General features: G+C 36.4%; 1 protein-coding gene across 1 annotated transcript; it reads left to right on the plus strand.

Moving 5' to 3' along the window:
- Positions 1-6,160: 6,160 nt before the first annotated feature.
- Positions 6,161-14,764, plus strand: LOC141403321 (G-protein coupled receptor Mth2-like). The gene is made up of 7 exons (XM_073985516.1): positions 6,161-6,516; positions 6,683-6,815; positions 6,888-7,082; positions 13,854-14,045; positions 14,108-14,246; positions 14,321-14,506; positions 14,590-14,764. The coding sequence occupies exons 1-7, from the start codon at positions 6,190-6,192 to the stop codon at positions 14,648-14,650; spliced, it is 1,233 nt and encodes a 410-aa protein (XP_073841617.1). The 5' UTR covers positions 6,161-6,189; the 3' UTR covers positions 14,651-14,764.
- The last annotated feature ends 3,725 nt before the right edge of the window (positions 14,765-18,489 follow it).

The following is an 18,489-nucleotide window of genomic DNA, read 5'->3' on the forward strand; positions in this document are numbered from 1 at the left end:
GTAATATAAAAAATGGGAAATATGTGTTGAAGTAAACATGTTTTCTTGTGTTCTTTTTTGATTTCTGGACAAACCACGCAAAATTCGAACCTGTGCTCAAAGAAAGAACTAAACAATACCCCTTGGGCAACATGGTTCTAGTGCATGCCTTTCGGATATATACACTGCATCCCCCTAAAATCGATGCTGACATTTTGAAGTTTTGATTTCAGTGTTTTTCGAATTTTTCTTATAATTAGATGGTGCAACTAGATAATAATCGAAACTAGTTTATAGGATTGTAGAACTCGCGATTCCACGTCGTTCGATGTATATCTCATGAGTGTGCTCCGTACAGCTTCCTAGTAATAGGAGTCCAAAGGCGAAAATTTGGTGCGTAAATTTTCTGAAAAAACCTATTTTTTGGCTTTAAAATTTACAACTGTCGTACAGGTACCCCTGAACCCCGCGTGATTTTAGTTTTTTTACGTGCCGGATCTAATGAGCTCTTTCGCGGTCGAATCCATCCACTAAAACTCCGGATATAGACTCCTTGAATGTAGGAAAATCTGCAAAAATATATTTTGACAATTCCGCGAATTGAACCGCGATTTTCTTTGATTATTTTTACATAAATGTAATCCTTTATACGCTATTATAATATTTGCAAAAAAGTGTGTCACAAATTGCAAAGATTCAGGAGTAATATCCCTATTTATCCCAAAATAGAATGCGGTGGCACATCCGCAGTTCTTGACGAATCTGTCTAAAATAATTTATATTGACGTATTTTTAATAGGGGGCCATTGAAATCGGATGCACCTTATAATCATTTGTACATCGCGTAATTTTTGCCCACTTGAAGGTTTTTTGAATAGTAAGATGCAACTGATGGCACACTTTGGCCGCTGAATCAAACATGGGAAAATCCATTCATATTGATAGACGTGGACTCCCTGTATCCGAAAAGCACATGCACCTCAACCGATTTAAACCAATTCGCGAATTATACGGTTTTTAATTCTATGTTTTTTCTTTGATTGAAATTTCAATATTACTCTCTACTTCTTATCTCTATTGCTTATCACAGAAAGCAAATATACTTTCACGATGACTAATTACTTTTCTCGTAGAAGTTTAAGCAAAATACCTCAGGATTTGGATCGAAATTTAGCGAAATAATAGAATAACTCCCAACATTTATTTTTCAAATTTTTCGTATTTAACCAAAAATATATTTTTGAAATAATTTCCAATTTTCCTTGTTGTTGCTGTAATATGCAAGTTATAAACGCGATCTTTATAATTTTGGTCTCACATTTTTCTACGCGTTGTGTAGATTCTGTACGTATTATTAAATTATTTTTTTAGAGATATTTTGGACTCTGATTTAGAATAAATAAAATTTATTTCAAGATTTCTTCAATATTTTTTGATTTTCCGCGAAAATAAAAATAAATTTAGCAACTATTTTAGCATCTACGGATAGATATCAAATGCTGCTAACGATTCATATATACATGTTCTTATTACAACACAATAGGACTTTTTAAATATTTTTTCTTTACAAGAGTGTAAAACCGCATATAACTTTTGAGTGCAGCATCCAATTTTGTGAACGCGAACAGATTTGAAACCACGATTTTTTTTCGTAACCCATGTACCAAAATTGGCGGATGTGCTCGCCAAAAAAGTTTTTAATTTTTTTCTATGTAATTGTAAAGGAAATTTGAAAAATGTGCATAGTAGGGTACTTTTCCGAGAGTATTTTATGAAAACCCAATAGAAGTTCTAGCAATGAAAACTTTAAGTCAGATATACGATATACTTTTGTAGCATAACACTCTTACAGCCAGTTTCTGTATGTCGAAAGAAGAATGTGTGCGAATGAAACACGTCCGAACTCTTGTGCGTTTTTCAATTTTTTTTCTTTGTTTTGAAGCAAAAGCAAAGGTAAAATTATTTCGAAGACTAAAGTTTGGGCGTGTTTCATTCGCACACATTCTTCTTTCGACATACAGAAACAGGCTGTTAATCTGACTCTGGAATTGGTATATGCTCTCAAGTATATATGTTGAATTCCAACGTGTTCTTATATCTTGTTTTAACATTTTCGACAATTTGTTGTTCAGCTCCGAGTGTTTAAAATATTTCACAACGTTTTTTGGGCAGTCAATCGGTTTTCTCAATTCGGGAAGAGGATGTTTTTCAATAACATCATCCATAACAAATAATACAGTCAGATAAACATCTGATTTGCAAAGAGAGTATATTGCGTTAACCCTCTGAGTAGTTTTTGTGTTTGCTTCTCTCATGAACAAAACAAATGGCAAACAAACATCATCTTTTTTTCACTCATACTCTGGCCTCTCCATAACAAAACGGCAATAAGTACCAGACTGCAAAAACGAAGCAAATAATTTTAGGAATATTTTGGTCGGTTTCTTGTTCGATGTTCGTGTTTAGTAAGGTATCTTGCACGACTTCTAAAGGGAGACCAAAAATTTAGCACGATCGTGTCAAATAGTGCAGATCGTGTTTAGTCGTGTCGTGCAAAACCGTGTCGAACAAAAAAACACGATCACGCACGGCCAAAAATGCATTCCGGCACGACACGCACAAACACAGCGTTTTTCGAGAAGGCACGAACATGCACTACTCACGGCACGAAACGCGCCCACCTCTACTCCAGAGACAAAAGAACAATCCAAACAATGGACTGAAGCTGGAGGAATTGCCCCAAAGAAGGCAATTCAATCGCCTGGTAAGGTTATGGCAACGGTTTTTTGGGACTTCAAAGGCATTTTATTGATTGACTATCTGCAAAAGGGTAAAACAATAAATTCAGAGTACTATTGCAACCTTTTGGATCAATTAAAATTTACAAATTCGAGAAAAACGTCCTGGCTTACAACACAAAAAATAATTTTTCATCAAGACAACGCACCAGCGCACAAGAGTGTTTTAACAATGGCTAAAATCAACGAATTAAAGTACGAGTTGCTTGACCACCCACCTTATTCTCCTGATTTAGCTCCCAGTGACTTTTACTTGTTCCCAAATCTAAAAAAATTCCTTGCTGGCAAGCGTTTTACCTCAAATGAAGATGCAATTACAGTTGTAAACCACTATTTTGAAGACCTTGACCACTATTTTTAATCAAGGGATAGAAATTGATAGGCTAAGAAGTTTCCGAACCGTCCTCGTACATATCGCTCATTTACTCAAAGAGTGACACATTTCAAAAAATCGAGTTTCGAGAAAACCGCGTTTTAAGTTGGAGATTGAAATTTTACTTACCAACTTTAAAATATTATTACACCAAAAATAAAATAACCACTGGGACTAATTTCTGTGCAAGATCAAGCATGATTTGAGGTGTTTTAGTGCTTCATAAACTCAATTTTTGTTTTCTTGAATTATGCCAAGCCCGTTGTAAATGAGATGTAACTCGTTGAGTTTAAGAGGTATGGGCCTGAAAATTTGACACAAGATAAAGTAGAGGTCGTAGAAAAATAGAAATTGCTAACTCAGAAAATAATTTTTTTGAGTTATGCCACTCTTTGAGTAAATGAGCGATATATAGTTTGTAGGGTCTAAAAAGATTATTTCGAGTTGTTACAAACGGATGACAAACTTAATATACCCCCATAGTATGGTGGAGGGTAAAAAATAACACAAATACTACCCGTGCTTATGTATGGTTCTGAAGCCTGGGTACTTGCGCAAGCAGAAAAGCCAGTGGGTGGTTTGAGAGAAAAATTTGTCGAAAGATCTACGTACCAACATGCGTTGACGGTAAATGTCGACGTCGTATGAACCACGAGCTCTATCGGCTTTACAGCGACATCAGTATAGTGAAACGTATTGATATACAACGATTGTATTGGTTAGGTCATGTCATAAGAATGATCGATGATAAATGTCGAGATAAAAAACACGATATTCCAAATTGGAAAAAGTAGAGCTACAAATAGGAATGGAAATCTTTTCTTAGTTTGGCTTATATGACGGCTAACAAAGTAAGTAGGATCTTGTCTAAGTCAATAAACTCCCAGAATAAATTTATAACTAGCTTTTTTCTAATTAATTCTCTTTCGAGTTCAGTTGTTTAGACCTAAGAGATACATTGAACAAGTAAAAAAGTATCAGTCGGCTTTGCCGACAGAGATATACCCTCAGCCTGTGTCTATTGAAACAATTTTTTCCCAAAATACGTATGCATTGAGGGGGTTTTAAAAATGTTGGGGGTTTGAACCGACAAAAATGTTGATTATAATTAAAGATCAAAAGTTTTGCGGAGGAGATACTAAAAGGAACGGATCGACATTGACCGTTATGGAAGTGGATCTCCAGCCACAACATATGGTGCCATAGGGGGTTTTTACACTCTTCGGGCTGTTTGTTCCAGAAGTATGGATTTGCCCCTAAAAAAACGTTTACCATAGTAATTGAAGCAGCGAATGCAAGTTGCTTCAACAAAAATCAAAGTGATTCGATATCCGCTCTTAAAGTGAACTTATCCGAAATTTTGTGTGGGAGGTACCGGATGGAGTGGACAAGTATAGTCCATATTTAAACCTGATCTATATCTGGTAGATATATTAGGATGTGTAAAGTACAGACCAATTCGGCCACTCCCTTCAAGAGTTGCCGTACGAACAATTTTTCCGAACATTTTTGAACTTTTGTGGGGGAGGTACCTGAAGAAGTGGACCGATATGGCTTATCTTCAAACTTAAAGTATGTTTAGACAAAATATTACTAAGGCCAAATTTTGGACCGAATCGGCAGATCCGTTCGAGAGTTATCTTGCGCTCCAACCACCTCACACGGTATCATAGGGTTTTTCTTTGCATATTTCAAGCTATTTTCTCAGGAAGTATGGACTTGCCCCTGATGAAACTTGTACCGTTGTATGGAGGGCAGTGAATACAAGTTGCTAAAACAAAAATCAAAGCGATTCGAGAGATGGCCCTAAACTGAACTTTTCCTAAATTTTGTGTGAGAGGTACCCGAAGGAGTGGACCGATTGAGTCCATATTGAAACCTTATCTAAGTCTGAAACACATTTCACGATGGGTAAAGTATGGATCAAATCGGTTACTCCCTTCAAGAGTTATCGTGCGCACAATTTTTCCGAAAATTTTCTAACTTCTGTGGGGGAGGTACCGGAAGGAGTGGACCGATATAGCCCATCTTCGAACTTAAACTAAGTTTGGGTAAAATATTACGAAAGCCAAATTTTTGATCAAATCGGTTTATCGGTTCGAGAGTTATCGTGCGCTCCAACCAGCCAGACAGACAGATGGACGGACATTGCCCAATCGACTCCAAATTGTCTGAAACACATTTCGTCCAAACATACTAGGGGTCTAAAACCATTATTTGGATAAGGCACATTTTGCCCGTATGAAAGTGTATATACCCTCGTTAGCATAAATGCTGAGGGTATAAAAATTAGGTGTCTACCGAAATCCCATGCATCCAACCATTATGCTACGTTTCACTGGTGATTAGGCCGATCTTTAGGCATATTAGGATGTTGTTTTTGTGGTAGACAAAGGCAAAGCTTAGTTACTAGTATATATACGCAATTCATTAGATAAATGTATATGCGAAATTATGTCAGTTAATTGAAACTCCAAACTTTTCCTATAGTCCTGCTAATGGGTAATCCCATTTTTCAATGTTCACAAATAGCATGGTAAGTTTTATTCCTACGTCATTAGTAATTGCTCTTCTATATCAGAAGATTTTGATCATCAATTATTGTCTCATTATTACATAAGGAGATTCTGGACACTGCTGAACCTACCCCAGCTAACAACAAAATCACTTTACAAAAGTTAAGAAATGTTTAGCATTAAAATCGTTTGAAGAATATACTCGTCAAAGAGATCATTTGATCTGCTCGTCTTTGTGGTTGGTCGGGTAAAAAATCTTTTGAAATCCTTGGCAGCATTGCCTACGTCATAACTTAGTTAGACAAATGTTTCATTCCATTAAATCGGGGACTCACAATGCTGCATATCATGAATCTTTGGTAAAAATATATTCTTTTATTTTTGTGGTTCCCCAAGATATACTACGATAATCAACGCTTAATCATCGTCGAATGTAATCTAATAATGGACAACAATTGAATTGCAGTTCATTCAGAATATTGAAAGTGTTGATAACGCTAACGGGTTGAAATAAAATAAAAAAATGAAACATTTTATAAGCTTTGTGATACTCACATTATTTTGCATTCGTTTCGTGCTATCTTCCAGTGACAAATGTCGTACCGACGAAACCCTATGCATTCGTTCATGTTGTAGTTCAAGTGATTTCCACACCATTAATCGGGAAAAATGTGAACTTATTGTGAAATATTATAACCTCTCAATGGAAACGAAGTTAAATGTTTTCATTGGCATTCATCGTTACATGAAACTTTTAATGAAATTTTGGCATGATGTCAGTGTGCCATGTTTACGTACCGAAGACGTGGAAATTCCATGGCGTCAAACGAAATCCATTGATGAGTATGAAGTGAGTAGAAATTATGTGTGAGTAATATGAAAGGTAAAAACAATTCGTGTGATGAAGCAGCAAAGAAAGTAGCTTATTGGGCACTCTTACATGAGGCTGCAAAGTTTAAGCAATATTCATTACAGTGGGGTAAAATAAAAATATGTAGTAATAATTTGTTTTGCAGGATCCCATAGTTGTACCAGACTATTGTTTCACACGTTATTATAACTATACGACAAACGAATACGATCTGGTGCCGCTAAATTGTGCCAAAGAAAATACTTGGTATCAATATGCCAGATATGTAATCATTGGAGGTATGCATAACATTGACAATTATTATTTATTATAAATAAAAATTTCTTTTGTCTCGTTTTTTCTTCCAAAAGGTTTACTCTTTTCTGTACTACTTTTAATAATAACAATTTGCATTTACTTAACGATTAAGGAGCTGAAAACAAATATGCGTTTGAAGCTGTTCATTTGGTATTTGACATCACTGATTGTGGGCCATATTTCCATGATAACTTGCGATCATATTATTTGGAATTATGAAGGGAAGGAATATTTAAAACGTGGAATTGGTAAGTGAAAAGACGTAAAAAGAATTACATCGGAATTAGTTTCTCGACATGGAAAGGTTGTTTTTGTACGTACATACATACATATGCCAAATACATATACAAACAGCGTAAACGTAATATCGCACGTTCGATTTTATGACGTTAGGACAGCTCTAAGGATGCGCAGCCATCTAGTAGTATAGGCGACAGCTTCACTCGGAGACCGTTGGTCCATTGTGTTCATCCTGTGTAGTTTGTATTTGCAGATTTAATGATGTGAGGATGTTGATGTGGTACAGTAATATAAAAATGATAGGGTAGAGATGATGAGATGATGGTGAAGTATAGGAGATGATGCGTTGATGGTGCAGTGCTGATAGGATGAAGATGTGGGGATGAGAGGTTTGATGCCGAGGTATAGATGATATTGTTCCGGAAAAGTAGAAAAAATCTGTTTAGTATTTAATAGTTAAGGACTTTTGTCAAGCCATGATAGATGTTTGGCACAGTTGAGTAGAACAATGGGATCTATGTTAGACAGGAAGGTCAGAGTGTCTATCTCATATCTACCTAGTGTTCGGTATATCCTTCTATACAGCAAGGGACACCTACAAAGCAGATTTTCGACAGTCTCTATCTTCTCCGCATCTTCACATCTGCAGTAGTCAATGCCACTGTCGTCCCTTTTTGAATCTAGAGATCTCAATCTGCAGTGACCTGTTATAAGTTCCACCACGATTTTCATCCCTAACTTAACAAGTGAGAGGAGGGACGCCGTTCTTCAACGAGAGACCACAGGCCAGATCGCCTTGGCCAATAGCTATATTTGATGTTCCCTCTCATTGAAGATCTTCCGAAGTTTGCCGATGTAGTAGCACATCGGTTAGGGAATCCACAGCTCTCTCGGCTTCCTCGACAGTGTGGAGAGCATTACTTCCACATAATTTTGAAGCCGTCAGAGCTTCGTTCTCCTGGAATTTCTATGAGGGCTCTGTGTTGCCTGAGTAAAGAGATTTGAAATAGTATCATCTTGTGATCCGATACCTTCCAATTCTCTTCATCAGAGTCGTCCATGTTGGTCAGGGTTATGCCAATGACTTCCCCCCTTAATCTATTTTGAAACGTGGGAGTGTAACCCCTATTACAGATTCTTAATTTTTTTTAATAAAATTGAAAATGCACTCACCTCTGGCGTTTGTGTCACTGCTTCCCCAGTGGAAGTGGTGGGCATTGACATCACATCCAATGACGATCCAGTCCATGCTCCCTAGTTCATCCCCTAGATCCTGAGTGACCTTGCCTGATGTTTCGGGGTCTTCATAAGGCAGTTAAATCGAAGACAAAACCAGGGGTTTGCTCCGACCTTCTTCCATCCATACCGTGGCTATATCACCTCTACTGTAATGGGACAGAAGGATTTTTAGCAACTATACATGTCCTCACCTTGTCCCCATTCGAGGCTGCCATTTGCTTCGATGTGCGTAGCCATTACTTTCGTTGGATTTGGCTAGTCTAGCCTTCGTAGACCCACACAGTCGACTGTTGTTTTGTTTAGTTCCCCTCGTACACTTAATGTTATCTTCTGGCATTCGATCTGGTGTATCTTTGTCGTACCCGCTACTGTTGGATACCAACAATTTGAAAAACATTTTCTTGCCATATTCTGAGCATTCTATCTAATGTGCATGTGCTTTACAGAAGCTATCAGATGAATGTTTCACTATTTGGTAGAAATTTCAGTCTTCATTCTGGCTCCCGTGCATCTCGATTTTTTTCACACTCCTTTATTTATACCCTCCACCATATTATGGAGGGTATAATTAAATTTGTCATTCCGTTTGTAACACATCGAAATATTCATCGTAGACCTTATAAAGTATTATATATATTCTTGATCAGGGTAAAATTCTATGTCGATATAACCATGTCCGTCTGTCCGTCCGTCTGTTGAAATCAAGATATAGCTCGCATTTTGAAGATAGAGCTTTGTAATTTGGTATAGAAGTTTCGACTACGCCTAGGATGTTTGGTATTGCAAATGGGCTATATAGGTCCACATTTTTATATGGGTCCCATTGAACGGTACCACCCGATTTTCGTTATTTTGAAGGTTTCAGCCTCATTATCACACCGAAATCACTGAAATTTGGTACTAAGTCTTCGTTGGAGGCATAAAACTTTCCCCCAGAATTTTGTCGGTATAGGTCCACGCCCCCATGGAATGGTACCTTTCAATTTGCGGTAATTTGAAAGCTGTGACCTCAATATTTTGAAGGTTGTGGCCTCAATATTCCTCCGAAGTTTGGCATTTAGTCTTCATTTGGGCTATAAAACTTTTCCCCAGAAATTTGTCGGTACAGGTCCACGACTTAGTATAGCCCCCATAGAACGGTACATCCCGATATCCAGAAGTTTGTGACCTCAATATTACAGCCAAATGGCTAAAATTTGGTATTTAGTCTTCGTTTGTGTTATAAAATGTTCCCCTAGAAATTAGTCCGAACAGGTCCACGCCTTCATATATACCATACGAGTATATACATTCAGTCCTGATATGTGTGGATATGGCGTGTAATGCTGTTGTGGTGCTGCATTTTTTCCGGAATCCATGCTGATGTTGGGCAACTGGAAACTTCTTCTCATCATGGACAGATAACTTGTTTTGGGTACATCTTCGGCTGTGAAGAGGGCTCTTATACGACGTATCACAATCCTCTTTACCCTATCCGGTTAAAATAACACGCACACCTCTTCCGCCGTTGAAAGTAAAATCCGTTCTTCCATCCTTCTTTCCCGAATTCGAGAGTGATTTAATTCGTTGCCCACAATTTACTTAATCCTGTACCAATGTTGCATTGCTTCAGTTTGTCTAGCCACTTTTTCCGTTTAAGTTCGCCAACTATCCTGTTGACTTTAAGGCAACCAAGATGGCCAATATACGTTAACGTGACTGCAACAACAAAATATGTTCTCTTTATTCTCATCTGTCGTGGTTTAGCAAAGGAAAGACTCGCTCAGAGAGACTAATGCTCAAAATATTTTGAGCACCACCGCTTCAAGGGTAAGTTCTCTAACTCTTGGGTCTTCAAAGTTTGCTCATTTGTAGTCCCATCGCCTCTGCTGGAAAATTGGGTCTGATTTCAGAAATTTGACAAGGTAGGTACACAGAAAAAACAAAAGTATGAATTTTTTACTAATTCCGTTCATAATTTTTGTTGTCCATAATTTGAACGTACCTCTTTTAAAGTGAATGGACAATTTTTTTTACTCATGCACACAATACTATTTTTGCAAAAGTATGAATGCTTTTCTAAAATACAAAAATAAATTTCATTGTTTCTCCTACGTTAACCACTATTCTCTGGCAAAACCGGTTTTTGTGCTTTGCCTACAAAGATATGGTGGATTTGCTTCTATTGTTTTTGTCTTTCCTCCCCTCCATCGTATCTACACGCACATTGACTGCGTGTCAACAGAGCACAACAGCTTAAACAACCACCACTACTCACCGCTACCACACTAACTAACCACCATAGATTTCGTTTGTTTTCGGAAAACACTCACCATATCAATAGCATTAATTCGCAAATACAATTTTTGAATTACTTTAATATAAATGCAACATCTATAAATTCAAGCTAGTGCTGATGGACTCAGTATGTATGTACGTATGGTTCACATTGTTCTGATTTACAAGATACATAACTAGTTAGGAACAGGAATTACAAAATTAAATAAAAAACAAATAATTTGAAAATAAAATTAAAAAAAGAAACATTTGTATAGAAAATATAAATTTTTGAAAAATATAAAAAGAATTTTGGAATATAAGCAATTTTTTTTCTTTAAAGAAGATTATTTTGAAATAAATTAATTTGTTCATATTTTGCAAAATAGAATACATATATTACATGTTTATGATTCATTCAAAAAAGAAACCGGTATTTATTGCTTTATGAACTAGGTTCATAAAATACAAAAATTTTAACATTGGAAAAATTTTTGAACACTATTCATATATTGAATGAATTTTTTTTCTGTGTACTAGCGGCTGCTGCAGTGATACAGCTACCCGAGTATCTACGGCAATGGACAGTTCTCTGAAGCGGTCATTGGTAAGCCTTGCCAATCTGAACCTTTGGTTAATGTTAAATTATTTCATTGACGATAGACTTAAGTTCTTCACACAATATCCCAAACACTACCTTATATGTAATAGGGCAACAGACCTATGCCCCCATAATTCGAGCACACAGTCTTATCCCCCTTATTGTGGACATAAGATGCTCACGTTCCTCGACTGGCAGACCATCGGTTCCTCCTGTTTTATGATTCTGCAGTCGGTTTATTGCTTTCTTTACCGCATCTTGGCCGGGCGCTATACACTTAATTCTTCTCTTCGGTAGCAGCACGACACTCCTTGTTCCTTGGTAGAGGTCTCTGGTATCCAATTATGGATTTTGGGCAAGTGACAATACTTTGCTACTATGCTGATATGTTATCGGGACGAGCAGTGCTTTGATTAAGTAATTGAGCCAGCTGGGTGCAGTATGTTATGGCTATCTGGTGTGAAAGTAAGAGAAGACACAATATGGAAGTTGGATCATATTGTGTCCGAGTCAATGTTTGCTCCTCGGAACGATTGATTAATAAATGGGGGTTCCATTGATCACAACGTGATCAATTTGATTTCTTGTTTTATGGGCTGGAGACAACTGGGTGCCCTTATGAATTTCGAAATGCATAAATCTGGTACAGCTAACTACCATGTTTTTTTGTTGCTGCGAAGTCTACCAGCCTGAATTTCCCAACTGTTAGGCCAAAGATATTTTCGTTTCCTTCTTTACAAAGAGTCCGAAAATGCCAGGTGCAGTTTTGTAGGTTATGGTCCTTTTAACTTTTGCGGTGGTTGTTGTTGTTGTAACAGTGTTTTTTATTATGTTTGTATGTTCGTTCCTCTGTTCAATATGGCTCTGGGTCTATCTCCATTTCCACAAAAATGGGGCAGTTGAAAAGGGCAGTTGAAAAGGTGTTCTGAGTCGTGCGGGCCCATGCCGTATACTGGGCAGATGTCTTGCACGGCGCGATCGATTTCCGCTAAATAAGAATTTAGGCAACTGCAATATTCCGAGCGTAGTTGAGCCAAAACTACTCTGGCTTGTCGTGTCAGCTGACGCTCCTCAGCTGCGATAGATGGGGGATGTACTCCGAGTACTTTATTCACACTATAATTGCTTAAGGCCTTGGCAACTGCGTCCGTTTGAATGCTATTCAAACCTGCTTGATATGCTTGTTGATCTAGGGGTTCTCTCCTGTATCGTTGGACCTCTCCCCCAGGATATCCTTCCTGATCTGCCTGAATGTGTCGGGCCTACCCACAAGATGGTGATTGTGATGGCTCACACGGTCACATCCAAGCAGGTACTGCAACGAAAGCATCTCATTGTGTTGCTTTACTGGAAGAGTCTTTGCCTCCTCATGTAGATGGTCCACTGAAGATTGGAGGAGGCACCCTGTTGCTGCTCTCAGGGCGGCATTCTGGCAAGTTTGAATATTTTTCCAATTCTGCTACCGTCGACCACGACATTCAACTCACGTCCAAACTGCGCTGTCCATGTGGTGAACTGAGTGGCTGTGGATTTTGTGGCGGAAATCTGCATATTCCTCGAAAGGAAAAAGGTGGTAAGGTCGGTTAAATAGTTGTTCTCACAGATGTCATCAGGATAGTTACCCGACGCCAGGATCGTGCAATCATCCGCATACGTTACGATCTCGATGCCGTCTGGAGTGGGGCGGAATACAGGAGAGGTAGGGAGATATCACCCCACCTTGGGGGACTCCCTGTTTCACTCTACGGGGTTTGGACTTCTCATTCGTGAATTCCACGTACGACTGGCGTCCATACATATAGTTGACTATCCAACGTTTCGAGCTTGGCCGCAGGGTTGTCTGCTCAATGTCCTCAAACAGTCAAGCGCCACCATCACTGTTCTATCGCACGGTCGTCTCTGGTTGAGTCCTTGACAGATATATGTGGTAATGGCGTGCAGCGCTGTTGTCGTGCTGTGCTGCCTACGGAATCCATGCTGATGATCGGCAACTTGATAGCTATTTCTGATACTGGGGAGGAGTAAGGCCTCAAGTGTCTTTGCTACGGGCGACAAAAGCGAAATCGGCCTGTACGATTCACTTTTGCTGGCACCCTTGCCTGGCTTCCGTAGTGGGAACACACTGCCAATTTTCCAGACTTCGGAAACAACGAGGATGGCTAGCGACAAGTTGAGAACTTTAGTGAGATACTCCACTCCCGGCTCATCCAGCTGCTTCAGCATTACCATGGAGATTGCATCAGGGCCCAACGCCCTGACGACCACGTGCGGTGGTCGTCAACCCATGTCGTTAACGTTCAATGGGTGAACGAGCGGCACATGTGGGCTCACTACCAGCTTTTCAGGTGACACCACGTAGATGTCAGTGATCACTTGAGATTAAAAAGGACCAAGATAAATTCTTGATTTTGCCTTGGCCTTTTATCGCCTACAGGTAATAATATTTCGAAGTGATATTATATAAATGGCCAATCTGAAGTAAGAGCTACATACTAATACATCGTCTTGCGTTTAAAATTGTAGGTTCCTATAATGGATTGTGTATGTAGTAGGGTATTAGATGGTAGGCTCCGAACAACTATAGTCTTTCTGCTTGTTTTCTATTTTTTTTTTATTTTATATGTTGTGTTTGCAATATTTTATATTTATTAATTGTTTCCATTATTTTGCATTCATTCTACAGGTTTCATCTCTTCATACTTTTTTATGTCAACATTTTTGTCGATGAATGTTATTGGTTTTGAAATATGGATAACTTTCCAAAAGATTCGAGTGGAAAATAATTCAAACAGCGACAGAAAGCGTTATCTTCTCTATGCCATCTATGTTTGGAGTATACCAATTCTATTATATACTTTGTATTATTTCACGCTTTGTAAGTCATACATCAATCTGGTAAAATCAAATCTATTAAATTACGTTTATATTTGGTTACAGGCAGTATTTGGTCATCTGGTCCCGTTGCCTTGGTACTGCTACAAAATTTTCTAACATTTATTTTCTTAACCTATAAAATATGCAGGACACGTTATAGGGCAGCTAAAATGAGAAACGATCAGAATTTGGTAACCGAAACGTAAGTGTTAAGTAATTTTTAATGAGAATTATTAAATTAAGCATATATTTTTTCCATTTTTCTTTCTTCTATAGCATTAAAATCGTTTTGAGTTTATTCTTTATGATGGGCATTCCGAGATCGCTGTTTGTTGTATTTTTATACTTGAATAATTTGGCATATTTTATGATTTTGAAATATTTATTCCTTTCGATAGAGGCTCCATTGATTTTCAAATTATTTGTGTTGAAGAAAAATGTTTGGAATATGTTGAAGAATAGGTAACTATTTGGAAGAAGAAGAAAAACGGAAAGTGCAAACCAAAGAAGTAGTTTAATTAATTGTACGTTTTTTACTTTTACAGATTATGGCATAAATATGCCCAACCAAGTACAACTACAGACGAGGGACCTTCAATCGCATGACAAAAATAACTAAATAATTTATTTTAAAGTATTTAGTTTTTATTAAAGTTAAGTTTGAATTGTGTTCAATATTTTTATTTCAGTTTTAAATAGATAGAAAGTAAATGATATCTACATATCTTATTATGATGTTTTCTTATGTAACTGATAGTTTTAAGTTTATTAGATAATTTTTAGTTTTGAGTTGAGAATTAAAATTGTAACGTAAATTCTTATTATTTTGAATTTGTTTGCAATAGCAATTGAATTCCATAATCAATTTATGTACTTTTTACTTTGTTTGTTATGATTTTTGATTGTTATACTCTTGTAATACTCAATAATTGTTTATTAATCTGTGACATCATAATCTTTATTTCATCTATTCATTCTACGGATATTCGGCCTCCTAATTCTACATTCCACAAACGACTGGCGTCCATACATGTAGTTGATTACACTGTGCAACAGCCAATCTGGGGTGTGGAAAATTCTAAGTGGGGGTGAAAGTATTCGGTTAGTAGATCGAAACCCCCAAAAGTTTTTAGTTCTCAGGCCAAAGTTTTTTTAAAGCCCCTTTTATGTATATATAACCTTAACCAAAGGCAGTGGATCTTCAATATTATTCGCTATATTTCGCACCATTAAAGATATTCTTTGAAAATTGATAGACCTTTGAGTTGCACATTTTGGTATAGCCTGGGGGTTATATAAGGGGTATATTTTCCAACTATTTTTGCCAAATGTTGGTATTTTGATTTCATAGTATATATAAACCATCTATACAAAAAATCATCAATATGGGTCCACGATTGTTATAGCCCTCATATACAGCCACTCCCTGATTTTAGGTATTTCAAGGGTCTTGACCATAGTTTACAATGGATTAGACTCTAATTTGGCATATTCGTTTGTATGCGCGTCTTTCGGAGTAGAGTCCATAAAAAATACCCCCTGATTTGATCTATTTCGAGGTTCTTGGTCACATTTCCCAACGATTTGACTGAAAATTTGTATTTGGGTTTCTTTGGGAGTAGATATAATATAGGTATATATTTTGGTATATCTCCCATATAACGGTACCTCCCAAGTCCATGTTTCGAACCCATTTGTTATGAGGTACCATACAATTAGGTCAGGAGGCAAAACACCAAATGTATTTTGAATTCTTAGGTTAATTTTTTATTTTAGGATAAAGTCCCCATACAAATGTACATGCCAAGTCCACGTTCCAACCCGATTTGGTGTGGGATGTGGGAAATTTCGAATGAAGCCTATGGTGTTAGGACAGAAGAAAAAACCATAATTTTTCATCTTCTAAGATAATGTTTGGCAAATCATTTCTTTAATGTTGCGAAGCATAGGGCATAATATTGGGGACCCACTGTAATTAGTTATGGTTATTTTAACAAGTAAAAAAGTATCAGTACACGCAGAGAAAAAATATTTTTATTTTGGTTCCAAAAATGTGTTTGTTTTGTACAAATATTGTAATCCAAATCCAAAAATACCATCTTTTGTTCCGAACATAGAAAACAAAAACAACTTTCTGTTTAATATTTTTGACCAATGTAATTTTTTTTTTATTTTCTTTACTATGTATTTTGTTGGGCTTTTCGTGGTCAGATTGCTTTATGACAATAAAAACAAGTTTTATTTCATTTTCTGCTCGACGTTTCGCTGGCTTTTTTCCAGCTTTTTCAAGAGCTTTTTATTGAAAATCTGGTAACAATTTAGGAGGAAATTTTAAAATTTTAATTACATTATTTTTCTATTGCACTTTAATTTTTTAACTTACATTATTTATTTTTCATAATCATCTATTATTATTAATATTAAAAACTGGACTCCACAACACATAATTAATATAATAAAAATAAATAATTAAAATAAATAAATAAATCACAGTAAAAATTAAAGCTAAATCACAGGTGTCGTTACGTTATTGCAATGGAATACTGAAGATTGGTTTTATCTTTGTCCTCTTTTGTGTTCATAGATATGTCAAGTCGTTGTTGTATACGTAGGCTTTCAAGTGTGTATCTCCTGTTTTGCCTTTTTTCTTTATCTAATATTTTGACATTTTTCCAATCAGCTGTATGGTCATTCTCTTTCATATGTTGTGATAGCGCGGTTTTTTCTGTCTTCTTTTTTACATCTGCTTGATGTTCACCCACTCTCACTGATAGCATTCGCTTTGTTGTGCCTACATACACCTTCCCGCATTCTTCCTTCTCGTTACCCTTACATGTGATCTCATACACAACATTGTTCTGGTTCATTTTTTCCTCTTTTGTTTTTGGTCTTTTGAATATCGTTCTCAATGTTTCGTTTGATTTGTGTGCTACCTTTGTTGTTGTTGTGTCTTTGATGATGCTTCTTAGGTTTTGTGTGTCCGTCAATTTTGGCAAATACGGTACACTGAAAAAATAATTATCAGTCGTTTCTTTTTCATTTTGGCAATTGTTTTTAATATTAATGTTATTTATTATGTGATTGATAACGTTAATTGGGTAACTATTTTTCTCCAATATCCCAGCGAACTTTTTTATGTTTTTCTTCAAAAATTTGTCGTCAGTTATATTTAATATCTTATTTAAAAGGCTTCTTGCTGTGTTAATTTTCATGTTTTTTGGTTGCGTCGAGTGATAGTTTATAATTCTTCCTGATGATGTTTCTTTTGTGTACCATTCAGTTAATAATTTGTCATCTTCTTTTATTATTAACATGTCCAGATATGGTAATTTTTGAAATTCTTCCTTTTCAATAGTAAATTTTAATTTTTGATGGTATTTATTAAGAAGGTTTAGTATCGTTTCCTCGTCTTTTTTATTTATAATTGCAAATATATCATCCACATATTTCGTAAGCAATTTTATTGTGATATTCTGTTCGTTGAGTTCTGCCATAACGTCGTCTAGTAGCGTGTCAAGTACGATGTTTGCAATCGTAGGAGATAATGGATTGCCCATTGGCATACCATAAGTCTGATGGTACATTTTGTCATTGCACTGGAAGTAGTTATTGTCCTTCAAAACGAAATTCAATATTTTTAGGAAGATTTGCTTTGGTATTTTGGTTGTTTCTTGGAGAATTGTCCATTTTTCCATGATGTTTTTTATGGCTAGATGTGTTGGTATATTTGTGAACAACGATACTACGTCAAATGAAACAATAATGTCGTCCTTGTCCAAGGTTATGTCTTTTAATTTTTCTTTTACTTCCATACTATTTTTTACATTATACGTTGGCGATACTAGTGTTTTCAGGATTTTTCCTATATATTGGGCCAAATTGTAGCATGGTACATTTATCGAGGATGCAATCGGTCTAAGGGGGTTGTTTTCTTTGTGGATCTTTGGTAGTCCATAAAGTTCTGGGGCTCTTGCGCCTATACTTGTCAATTGCGATTTTTCCCATTTTGTAATTATATCTTTATTCTGTAGTTCGGATACTAAGTTATTGTTTATTTTTTGAAGTTTCTGTGTTGGATCCTCTCTTATTATCTTGTACGTCGATTTATCTTCAAGTAATTTGTTGAGTTTTTCCGTGTAGTCTTCTTTATACATTATCACAGTCTTATTTCCTTTGTCTGCCGATGTTATGATTATTTTATTACTTATTTCTTTTAGATATTGTTTAGTATCTTGAAAAAACAACTTTCGAATTTCCGCAATATTGTAAAAATCGTTAACAATACCGATTGTAGGAACAATCATAATCTAAATTTTTTACAAAACATATTGTCAGCCCTGAAAACCAGATACTAAATTTTTTGATTTGAGTGTATATACTTCTCATATACACTTTCCACACAACTTTGATGTAAATATCGCGTATAATATTACGAACATTGATGA

This window comes from Musca autumnalis, unplaced genomic scaffold, assembly GCF_047663935.1.
Source record: "Musca autumnalis isolate F117 unplaced genomic scaffold, ASM4766393v1 scaffold_4, whole genome shotgun sequence".
NCBI classification, from domain to species: domain Eukaryota; kingdom Metazoa; phylum Arthropoda; class Insecta; order Diptera; family Muscidae; genus Musca; species Musca autumnalis.

Excerpts from the sequence above, each read along its gene's own strand:
- LOC141403321 (XM_073985516.1), top strand. The coding sequence starts at position 6,190 with ATGAAACATTTTATAAGCTTTGTGATACTCACATTATTTTGCATTCGT. Across the intron at positions 6,517-6,682 it reads AATCCATTGATGAGTATGAA|GATCCCATAGTTGTACCAGA; the intron begins GTGAGTAGAAAT and ends TTTGTTTTGCAG. Across the intron at positions 14,046-14,107 it reads TTTGTATTATTTCACGCTTT|GCAGTATTTGGTCATCTGGT; the intron begins GTAAGTCATACA and ends ATTTGGTTACAG.